Below are 12435 nucleotides of genomic sequence, written 5' to 3'. Positions count from 1 at the left end.
TCATTAATTAACATTAATGATCTTTATTGGAATACTAGCTAGGATAGTAAAATAACATATTACAAAGATTATCACCAAACAGGACTTAGTAATGTGGGAATTTTTTTTTAACATGGGAGAAAAATATGAGCATACTTGACTTATCTTACTAATAAAAGTAACAAATATGATATATTAACGGGTGCGTGAATAACTTGATAAAACAAAACATTTATTTCTATTAATAAAACATTTGAAATCACGAGTATTAAGGGATTTTTTTAAATATAAGGAAGAAATCGAAGGAAAGAAATAGGCAGTACGATTCAATAAAAAAAATTTCCCGTTACACATAAAAAATAAAAAAAATTTAGATTTCAAGTTTTCTCATCTTCTCTCTCTCACTGGGATATATATCGAGATTTCCCTCGTGAACGTCAAAAAAAAAAAAAAAAAGAGACGTTTTTTTTTTTTTTTAAACCTATTGAAGCCTCGACGTAAAATTTCCCAGAATACCTTGTATCTCCCTTTGACCTTTCTTCCTCAGGATCTAAACGGAAAATGGCGTCGATGGTCCCGGCGGAGTGGATAACGAACTGGGAGAAATCAGGAAAAACCGAATTGTGAGTGATTGTGGAATTTCCGTGGGAATGAAAACAGACTTATTTATTTAATTCTAAAAAGGAAGTTTTTTATGATGGAATTTTTTTTTTTTTTAAAACGGTTTAGGCCTCAATCTTCTCTGTACCTAAGATTCCGTCTTTTCTGCATTAGAAAATAAGTTTATTAATATAAATGTTCCAGAAAAAATATATTTAAAAAACACTTTTAAATTTTTATCTGTAAATACGTAGAGAAAGTTTAAACATTTAAAAATTTTTAAGAGTTTTTTATCGTCTTATAAGAAGTCATTTAAACAAATTATTGAAACGACATCACTTGTTATTTAAAATTAATTTTAATTGTAAGCATTTTTTGGTAAATTTTTTTTCTTACTACCAAACAATATAATATAATAAGAATTCTTTTGAAATTTTTAAATCTTTATAACCAAAAAATATTTAGAAAACTTTAAAATAAAATTTACGTATTTATTAAAAACAGATATTATATACATTACACTACCTAGTAAAACTGCCCTTACAGACTTTTACAGATACCTCATTCTAACCATACGTATAAGTTAAATTCATATAATATATTTAATTTTTAAAAACTGGAACTAACTAAAAAATAAGTACATACATCTACATATCCTTTTGTATAAACCATTTGAAAGATATACTCTCCAAATACTGCTTTTCAAAGTTATAAGTATAATCGAAATAACATGAACGGTGTTTAAAAAACAAAAATATGTGAAAATGGAGATACTGAATTAAGGGGAGAAAAGATAAAGAAAAGAGCCTTTAAAGAGTAATTGGAAGTTCTTAAAAATGTTCTAAAAAGGGGGATAATGGTCTGAAATGTAAAAAAGGGTACAGCTTATTAAGAGCTGTTATAAGAGCAAAAGTTTTCTATTTGAATTAACATGTGGAAGAGTCAGAAATGGGAGGATTGCAATCTGCAATTCTGTGACTAGTGATAAAAATTGTATTTTTCATTGTATTTATATCCAGGAAGTTAAAAAGTCAATGGTTGAAATTCAGCTTCAGATTCTGCCAAGCTTTTATCTGCTTCACATAACTCATGTGGAAAATTGTAGGTATTTTAGTAAATGAGACATCAGTAGTAAAGCATATATATAACAGTGGTAATCAGAAGGGCTGTATAAATCTTTGTTTTTATTAGTCACAAACAGTATAAGTCTTGGCAATTTGTTATTTATTTCCCAGCTGTGTTGTGGTTTCTCCAGTTTATTGTCTTCCTTTCTCTAGGCCATAAAAGTGCAGAACTTTTTCTTTCTTCATTCACCTTAGAAATTCAGTAAATATTTTCTGCAAAAGTGCATTAACTAAGTAGAGAATGCTTCTCCTTCTCCAATGAGAAACAGGAGATCCTTTATGAAAGAGCACAGACAGAAGAGTGTAGAATGGGAGATTAGTTGGAGCCATTTGTGGGTGGTTTTCTTAAATGAAACAGGAAACTGGTTCATCTTAAAAGTAATTAAAATAGGCATTAAATCTTCATTTCAATTCAACACAATATTCTATCTTTTGCAACACTTGGAATTGCCTATTATTTTTCAGCATTGATGGAACTTTAAAGGCTATTTTGTCTATCTTTGTTTTACAAATGAAAATATTTAATAATGTAGAATCTTCAATATTGTGTGGAATAAAACAAACTTTAAGTTAAAAAAGAAGCAAAATTGGCTGAATTAGAATTAAAAATTAGTTTAATTTTAACAAACATTTATATGTTTAAAATTTTTAATAGCATGACCACAGTCAACTAAAATTTTTTTATAATAAAGTTGTGGTTAAAACATGAGTAAAATGAAAACTTGAGGAAAAATTGGAAAAGAACTAAAAGCACTAAATGAAATCTTAGAAATGGAATTAAAAGCTTAGTGTAATGAATTAGAATATATCAAATCCCAGCTATTGACTATTAACTATAAGTAATTTTCTGATGTGGATTTAAAAATATTATCATGATTTTTTATTCTTTTGGTTATGTTAATATATGATTATAATTTTTCTAATATGGAAACAATGATTGGGAAATTAGAATAAATCTTTTTTAATCATAGCATATAATCCTTGTGGTATCTTTGTATTGTATTTTTGCTTTTATTTAAATTTTTTTGCATCAGTGTTAAGTATTTTTATCTGTGTTTAGTTTTTTCTGTTTTGAGAAGAAAATCTTTGATTTAGATATTAAGATTTTACTTGATTTTAGAAGAATATTTAGTAGCACTCTGGTTCCATTTTTAAAAAAAATTTAAAAATATCATTCTAAGGTAACTTTTCCTTTGAAGTAACACTTTCTTTTTAAATCATGATGAATTAATTCACGAATTTTCTCTTATTTCAGTCTGAAATTATGCCGTATGCTTAGTGAAAATAAAGGCCATGGAAATAAGGTTTTCAGAGGTAGGTTATAACATTTTTCTAGTACTTTGTTTTTGTATTATAGCTTGACATCTTATTGTTGGGAACAAATATACAGATTTGTTTTTTTCTCCAAATAGTACTGCCTCTTTTCAGGTTTTTTATATAAGTTTAAATCAACGTATGTATGATTCAAAGAGTATGTCCAGTTTGTTTTCTAAAATAATTATCCCAGCCATTTCAAAAAAAGAAAAAAAAGTATTTAATATTTTAGAGGAATTTTACCCACAATATATATTTTTTTATTTTTTGTCTGTTTTGCCATTAAATTTTCATTTGCAAAAATACAATATTTTCTTTTTGTTTATGCTTTAGTCACTTCATTTCTTTTATTATCACTAAACATTTTTAGTATTTGGTCAAAAAGTAATGATGATAATAGAGATTTGCTTTTACCCCAATCTTAGATAGTATTTATGTTAAAGAAAGGTTTAATTATTTTTAGTATATTCTGATATGTTTTTAAAATATCATTGGGTATTTTGTTAAAAACTTTTTGTATTATTTTGTGTAGTATTTTTGTTACTTTATTTAAAAATTTTTACATCAGTTTTAGCTATATTTTTTCAGTTATTTTCTATCTTGAGAAGTCATCTTTCGTTTAACATCATATTTGTATTTTAGAAGGTAGGATTTTTTGGTAGGATTTTTAAAAATAGCTTTCTTTGTATTAATGCTATTTTTTTCTTTATTTGTAAATCCATCTGGCCCTGCAGTTTTTTCTTTTGGTACTTGTTTAAATTTTTTTTTGCTGATATTGGATTATATAAATCATCTTTTTATTAATTTTCTGATTATTTTACATTTTAATAAATGTTTTATTTTAGGTTATCAATTTAATTGACAGATACTGGTTTGAAATAGTTGTTCATAATTGCCTTTGTTTCTACTCTGATTTTATTCCTTTTTAAAATCTGATTACTTTCACAATCTATTTAGTCTAAAAAACTTAGTTATTGTTTTTAATTGATTTTTTTTTTTTGCTTTCAGTTATATTAAAGTCTTTGTGTTTTAGTTTTTTTGATGTTTCATTTAAATTTGTCCACTTGGTTTTTTAATTGCCTTCCTAATATGCTGAACTATTTTTTTTAACTCTTTGAGAGTGCTTAAAGAATTTTTTTGGTATTTAAAAATTGTGGCCTGATTTTTGCCATTGTTAATCACATTATTATTATATGATTTATTCTTTGTCCTTCCTCCAACCTTGCATTTGATTTAGTCTCCATTTTTAATAGTTTTTTCAAAGTCCTATATTGAATTGTGACTTAGAGCATTTTTTCCAAATGATTATAAACTTGATTTCTTCTGAGCTTTTGATATCTTTTGATATTTTTTTTGATAATTTAGCAGTTAAAGAATGACTTATATTCTTTTAAGTTTGATTCATTTCATTATTTGAGTTCAATATTTGAGAAGGAAGACCTTGTCAGAAAAATTTGTATAATTTTTTATTTCTTCCTTTCCTTCTAAATCTTTGCTAATTTTTAAAATTTAATATAATCAAAGTCATTTTATTTTTGTTATAGTCATATTTGGCCTTTTCCCATAGATCTGATGTCAAATTTTCCATTTCTTTAATTTCCCCATGCTAGCATTTTTATGTGGTGTGAGATACTGAGCTATACTTCTTTTCCTGCCAAACTTTCTTTTTTAGCAAATTTGTTTTTCAAATAGTAATTTCTTGTCTTTCAAGTATTGATTATTATAGTAGTTTGGTGTATTGTGCACTTAATGTATGCCTGACTCATTATTCTTTTTCTTTTCTTTTTTTTCCTTAAACAATGTTAAGTAATTTGCCCAGGGTCACATGAATCTGTCAGATTTGACTTTGTAATAGAACTTGATATTTGGTACTGCTTAAGTCATTTTCCTTTAGATTTTTGAAAAACTGATTCCCTGAATATTCTTGACATTTTTTATTTTTTAAATTTATTTTTTCTAGCTATATAAAATGATTTTTTTAATAGTTTGTTTGACACAGAATAAGGATATTAATTTAGGTAAAAGTGTATTTTAGTTGATTTGGATTATATTTATATAAAATATTAATTTTTTTCTGTTAAAATATTTCTCTATTTCAAAATTTTTTTGTGAATTGAATTTGCTATAATCATAAGAAATATATTAATGGAGGTATAGAATAGAAAAATCTAAGCAATGTGAAAATTTGCCTGCTGATTTTTTCCCCATTAGATATTCAGCAGGCTTTCTATGAGCTCTCTTATCATGTCATCCAAGGAAAGCTAAAGCATGACCAAGCATCCAATGTTCTCAGCGATATTATTGTGAGTATTTAGATAAGTTTGCTTTTTCTTTCATATTGAAGGGAAGATAAAAAATAATATTCAGAAACACTTCTTAGAAATTAAAATGATTTTCTTTTTGAATATATTTGTATTTGAATATTTGAATATATTTCAATATAAAAGTAATTTTACATTTTAAAATCACTGACATCAAGATGTTTGTAGACTAAAAGTAATATACATTATCTGAAGAAAACCATATTACAAAAAATTATTCTTTACTAAGAAAAAATGCTGTTTTTAATGTTTTATGTAATAAATACAAGGTTTTGAAAAATATATATATTTTACCATTTTTGTAAACCAATTTTTAACATTTTTAAAATTTTGAGGAGTACATTCTGTCTTTGCCTTTCTTGTCTCTTTCCTTTCACTCTTCCCTCAGATGGTAAGCAATCAAATTGTGCAGGTGCATATCAAGTAAGTTTGACATAATATGATTTTTCTATGTTAATTGGAACCAACCTTGGATATTATAATTACTTGCAAACACACATGCTTTGACACACACTGACACACTTATTCTCCCTTTACTTTTCTGATGGTGTTTCATTTGGCATCTATTCTCATAGCTTCTGAAGTTTCTTTAAAATGATAGTGTTCGTTTTTTTAAGTTATAATAATTCTACATTTGCAAACTCACCGATTTGTGAACCTTCGTTATCTTTATTTTTTTCTAACTTAATCTGAATGCTTTGGTGCATAAGAAGTCTTTGAAATAAACCAGAATCTCTAGTTCAAAAATAGCTATTTAAACTATTTTCTTATAATAATTTTATATTGCTTTCTAATTGATCAAACATGGCATGCCTTGCAAACTGCATTACTGTGTTTTAAAAATAAAAATATTGCTCCAATTTTTCATTACAATCTTTATTAATCTTTATTTTTTAGATGTATCTCTCACAAATCATCTGTCTTTTGGAGTCTCCTTTCCCTTTTTGTTTTGTGGGTGAAGGCACACATTCTTAGTTCTGATTTTGTTTTATTTAATTTTTTCCTATTTTATGCTATTAGAAGTTTCCTTCTCTTTGTCTCCTTAAATTTCCTACCTAGACTGAGAAGTTACTTCACTAATCATAGGTAACAAGCTTATTGCAGAAAACATTGCTTAGATCTGTATTTTAAAGAAAGAGAGGAATGAAGGAAATGAATTTATTCTAATCATTAAGAGGTAGTGTTACATATGAGAAAAATCTTTTCGCTGAATGGAAGAAATGTATGGATAGATTAGAAAAATTGATAAAAGAATTTAAAGGACAAACCAAGGAGAATTTATAGAAGTTAAAACATTTCTATTCATCCATTCTCATTGTAGTTTGTTGATTACTTATTTGAACTGTTTCTTTTAAGTTACTTCTAATATTTTTTCCACTGGCAGTGATTGATCATTCTCTGGATGTATTTGATGACATTTATGGGCATTTTCAGACAAGACTAGTAGATTCTTTGTATTATTTCTTTAAAAATAAATTTTATTTGGCATATTTAATTAACAGTTTTCCCCTTCTCTATTTCCTCTATTTTTTTTCAGCTGAAAAAATAATTTAAACCTATAAACTTAGTAAAGCAAAACAAATTTCTTCATTAGCGATGCTAAAAGATTTATCAAGATTATTGGAAAATTATAAATTTCATTGTTTATATTAGAAACAAATAGAACAAAAATCATATTTCATTAGATTCATTTTTTAAAAAAATACAACACTCATTTCTTTAAAAAATTAAAATCCTTTAAAATAAATAGAAGATTTCTCAAAATAATAATTCATATCTAAAAGCAAGAGTAAGTATTATATGTAATGGAGGCAACCTAGAAACTTTTCCAGTAAGGTCAGGAGTGAAGCAAGGATGTTTATGATTATTATTATGATTTGGTGTCATATTAGAAATGCTAGATTGAAAAAACTATATCTCTGGTTTAGAAACAGAAAACTAGTTGAAATAATTTTTTCAGGATATAAAATAAATCCACCAAATCATTTTTATTTTTTTCAAATACCAATAATATATATGTAGCAGGAAGAGGTGAATGCAAAAGAAATTTCATTAAAAATAATTGTAGAAGTCTTGAAATGGCACCTGCCAAAACATACAGGAACTATTAAGGTAATTACAAAACAATATTCAAGTAAATAAGGTTTCTCATTGTGTAGAGCCAATATAATAAAAATGATATTACCTAAATTTATTCATATTGTGCCAGGCTATTAAAGATATATTCATTTGAAGTATCAAAGACATTAAAAATAGCAATCAGTAAATAAAAATGTTGAAGTATCATATAGTATCATATTTCAAATTACCCGATTAAAAACTGATGAGAAAAATAAGTTAGCTACATAACATACAAAAGGAAGGGAGTCTGTGCTGTTGGTGTAGGAATTTATTTTCTTACCCTGCCTACACATAATATGCTCCTCCATTTTATATCCCTTATGAAAGTCATCTTAAAATCTTCTCTAAGGCATTTGTCAATAAATACAATAGAAATGAAAAGGAAAAAAGTAACATTCTTTAATTGTAGCAAGTAGAAATGTAGGTCATTGTAGGGTATGTAATGTGAACTGTACTCTTTCTAGTGCTTTTTCATTTCTTTTTATTGCCTTTTATTAGATATAGTATATTGACAGGGGAAATATGGTTTCAAAAATAAACAAAATGTCTAAAAAGGATGATAGTTTAAAAATTATTTGATTTTTTTTAGGTTTGGATATCTTTCCCTAGATTTATGTTTATTAAATTTTAATGATTATTGACATTCATGTACTGCAATGCAGAGTTTGTAATTTTTATATGTTGTTATGCTTTATAGCTATTCAGAATTTATTAACATTTGTGTATTGCAATGGCAAAACTTGTAATTCTGATACATATTATGTTATGCTTTTATAGCTACTCAAAAATTTTTTTTAAATTCTAGAATTCTAACTAATATTTTTCTAAAACAGGAATTTCGTGATGATGTGCCCTCAATTCTAGCTGATGTGTTCTGCATATTAGGTAGGATGAAACTATGTTTCTGCTAATAAGAAAACTTTATTTTATGCATTTTTCAATCTTGTTTTTTCTATTTTATAAATAGTTAAAAAATAAGTAAACTTTTTGTTCTTAATGAATGAAAATATAATTGAACTTCATTTGACATAGTCATTATTATTTAATTATTTTTATGGAAATTTACTTGTAACAAAAAATGCTTTACTTTTGTTTTTCTAGATATCGAAACAAGTTGTTTAGAAGAAAAAAGTAAGAGAGAGCATTTCATACAATTGGTATTAGCATGTTTGGTAAGTTTTTTAAAATTTCCCTCTTTTTTGAAATAATATGAATAGTATAACCTCTATTATCTTTCTTCTAAGGGATTTAAAAGATAAAATTTTGTGTAGTATGCACCTTAATAACTTCGCAAAATAAAAATTGTGCAGACAGAGAACAAAAAATGACAGAATAGCAGAGCACTTTGATCTAAGAATCATTATAATTAGGTAAATAAAAAGGGCATATATATTGAGAAAGTAGTATTTTTTATGGGAAAATCCAGAAATACTGTATGTGACAGTATTTGAATGAAGGTCATTGAAGGAAGAAGTAAACGACATGGATAATTATAATTATATTGTATATATATATTAATTGTAATGAAATAGGTGCTGAATAAATAAATTCACAAATCTTGTAAGGAAGCATATAATGGTAGTGGATGACTTCATTTATTCATGATATTAAGAGTGTGACATTGTTATAATTTAGGGCCATGAATATTCTAGCCAAACATGAATTGGTTTAAGAAAAATAGCGGCTGGGGGACTGATTGCTACTGTATATCAATATCAACTGCTATAAATTCCAATAAGCTAACTAAGCTAGAGTTTCCTGAAAGATGATCATGTAGTAGATGAAGGAAATTATCTGAGTTTATATTTTTGTAAATATTTTTATAAAAGATGCCAGAGAAATATAATCTGACTTTTTGGTTCTTAACCAATCTGGTCAGACCTAGTCAATCTCGTGAAACCTATAATTATTTTCTGACACTAATTTTTTCAATACATAAATTAGCATACATATGCATAATTATCTTGAAATACATTTTCTTTATGTATTTTGAAATATATTTCTAAAAATATACAGAATCCATTTCAAGGAAGATCACAAACACAGTGGATGACAATAAGAAGTTAGAAAGATCTGTGACTTAAAAAGTTCAAGAGATGGCTTCTGAGAGTGACAATCAATTCTGTTTTGTTAACAGTTGTAATCTTGGTCATAGAGACTTAACATTTTCCATGTTATGTGTTTAACATAGGGGAGAGCAAAAATCCACCTATTAACCTAAATTTAGTTTTTTTTACTATCCAGTTCTTAATTTGACTGTTTTTTTCCAAGTTTTCTCATATTAGTTGTTTTCTAGATGAAGGAGTAGAAAGAGGAGAAAATTAATGATAATTAGTTATTAATTCAGAAGAAGAAAAATAATTTCAGATCTTAAAAGATGAAAACTTGGTGAATTTATAGAAGTTCAGCTTTATGAGATCAAATATTCATATATCTTCTTCAACTAAAGGAGAATTGACAATTCCTGTTAGGCTATTGTAATTTGTTAAATTGGAAGAAATTGCTCCTTTCCTGATTCTCTCAATATTCTCCCAATAATAAAGTAAACCAAAAGCTCCTAACATTGGGAATCCCAGTAATTATCCTTATATTATATAATATCTGCAGGATCAGAGAAAATGCCTATGATTTTCAAATACCTATTGTTCTCCATTTGTGCTTTCTATTTATTTCAGCCTATTTATAAGCCCATAAAATCCCAAACCATCTGTTAACACTCTCCAGTTAGCTATTACAATTATTATTATTATTATTTTTAATTTAACATAAGAAAAAGTCAGGGTTAACTGATTGTTTGCAGTATTTTTACTTTCCTTGTTAAGCTTACGCTTACTTCTGGCTAATTCCAAAAAGCTAATGATAGCATTCCAGGTTGCACACCACTAGATTTAATTCTGATAGAAGTTAGGAGACATATGGGAAATGTTTCTTTGTTATCAGTCACAAACTCTAGATTGTTGAGGAAGGGGAACTTATCTGAGAAGGGCAGTAAATAGTATATTGGACTTTTAAGAGAATACGTGTGTTCACATCATATGTTCAGAACACAATCTCAAATCTACATTGTCTAAAACCTATGCAGCAATAACCAGGGAAATAATGCCAAAGCAAAAGGAACCTGCAATTTTATTACTCTTTGCCAACAAAACTATGCTGACTAATAAAGTCCAGAATCAGTCTGCTTCTAATTGATCACAGTCTAATTGATCCACAAAGTGGACTGTCAAATCTCACATTAAGCGTGCAGTAATCAGATGATTTTGTAAAAACATAAATCTTAACTGTAATATTAGCTTCAAAGTCAGGAAGTTGGAAGAATGAACTAATTTTAAAAATTATTATTTTTAAATTAAATTAAAAATTATTAAAAATAAATTATTTATAAGAGAAATTAATGTAATAATTTGCACAAAAGGTAAAAAGACATTGCTTAAGGAACAATGTCACCAAAAATTAGAATGGACCAAATGACCAAGTCTTTCATACAAGTTGGGGTGGGGGGAAGGAGAGACAGAATGTGAGGTATTTCACAACAAGAACAATTTCCCTGGAAAAAAGCTAGAGAAAAGTTTTAAGAATGCCTTGATTAGCTGAATGTTAAAAAACATAAAAAGGACATCCTATTTTAAGATTCCTTAAATTCACTAACACAGATACTAGAGTGGTTTGCCATTTTCTTTTTCAGTTTATTTCAGTTTATTTTCAGTATATTGTGAAATATTCTATTTCAGTTTACATTTCAGTCTATATGTAGAATCTGGATCCGTAATCTGTAAAAAACTCTAGGGCAAACAGGATGAAATGAGTTATCCAGGGTCACATAGCTAGTAAGTGTCTGAGGCTGAATTAAATCTGTGGAAGGTGAATCCACTTGATTATATGGCAAAATTCCATGTTGCCAATTAGGTGCTTCAGATTTTCCTAATTGTTAGTTGATTATATTGTCTGCTGTTTAATAGATTAAAAACATTTGGGGCATTTGATTTTAATTTTTGAAAATTCATTTTTCTACTTTTGTGCCTTTATTTTCTGCTTGCTGCCCTTCATAAATGCTTATTGGTTGATTAATCTTTTAATATATATAAATATACATATATATCTATTGCTTTAGAAATTCTTGGATTTTTCTTAGATTTACTCATTTTGTCTAAAACTAAATTGAATTTTGTCCTCAAAATTCTTAGAATGAAATTGCTTTAACTATTTTCTTTTGGTAGTATTTTGTTTCAGAAAAGATCTTGAAGGAACGTTTGGAACCAGAAACATTGGAATCATTAGGCCTTATTAAACAATCCCAGCAATTTAACCAAAAATCTGTTAAAATCAAGACAAAACTCTTGTAAGTGCCCTTTTTGAAGTAGCAAATTATGTAACTGACATCATTGATATTTTATTTGCATTCCACGTAAAAAAAAGAAAAAAGCTAAAAATGAAAAAAATTGCAAATTTGGCATTGAATGTTAATTTAAGAACATAAAATTCATCGTAATTTAATATGACATTTTTGTGGTTTTAAAATTTAAAAAAATTTTTCTGTATTGTTTATAGATTGGGAATGGTATTTTTTTTTTTAATTTGTCTGTTTTTAGCAGGTTTTTGAGGAATTTGAAACCATTCTGTCAGTGAGAAGTAGATTATTCTGATTACTTTTTGGACCCTGTTATTATTATGAATTATATAGAAAATCAGTTGGGATTTTACAAAACATTTTATGTGTTGTCATTAATAAGCACTTAACATGCCAAGTACTGGAAATATAAATAGAAATTAAACATTCTTCCCGCAAGGAGTTTGCATTGTAAAAAGAAAGTAACTATATGTAGAATCTGGGTCCATAATCTGTAAGAAAAAAGCATTAGGATAATAGATGTTCTTTAAAATAATTTCCACTGAAATCATGTGGTAAGAAACTGCTTATTTATGAGGTATATTCTCAAAACAGTAGGTCTTACTAGTCTATTCATGACAAGGAAGAA

The 12435-nt window shown here is 26.9% G+C and overlaps 1 protein-coding gene across 1 annotated transcript in view; it reads left to right on the top strand.

The window, feature by feature from the left end:
- The first annotated feature begins 539 nt into the window (after positions 1–539).
- The window catches only part of LOC127542752 (THO complex subunit 2-like), a 68002-nt gene continuing 56106 nt past the window's right edge, over positions 540–12435 (top strand). Inside the window, exons 1-6 of the mRNA XM_051968521.1 lie at positions 540–602; positions 2959–3017; positions 5229–5320; positions 8293–8344; positions 8561–8631; positions 11677–11798. Coding sequence (XP_051824481.1) covers positions 541–602; positions 2959–3017; positions 5229–5320; positions 8293–8344; positions 8561–8631; positions 11677–11798 — 458 coding nt within the window. The 5' untranslated portion in view covers position 540. The remainder of the gene's footprint in view (positions 603–2958; positions 3018–5228; positions 5321–8292; positions 8345–8560; positions 8632–11676; positions 11799–12435) is intronic.

This window comes from Antechinus flavipes, chromosome X, assembly GCF_016432865.1.
Source record: "Antechinus flavipes isolate AdamAnt ecotype Samford, QLD, Australia chromosome X, AdamAnt_v2, whole genome shotgun sequence".
Taxonomy (NCBI): domain Eukaryota; kingdom Metazoa; phylum Chordata; class Mammalia; order Dasyuromorphia; family Dasyuridae; genus Antechinus; species Antechinus flavipes.
The sequence above is the reverse complement of the archived record's forward strand: the minus strand, read 5'-3'. Positions and strand labels throughout refer to the sequence as shown.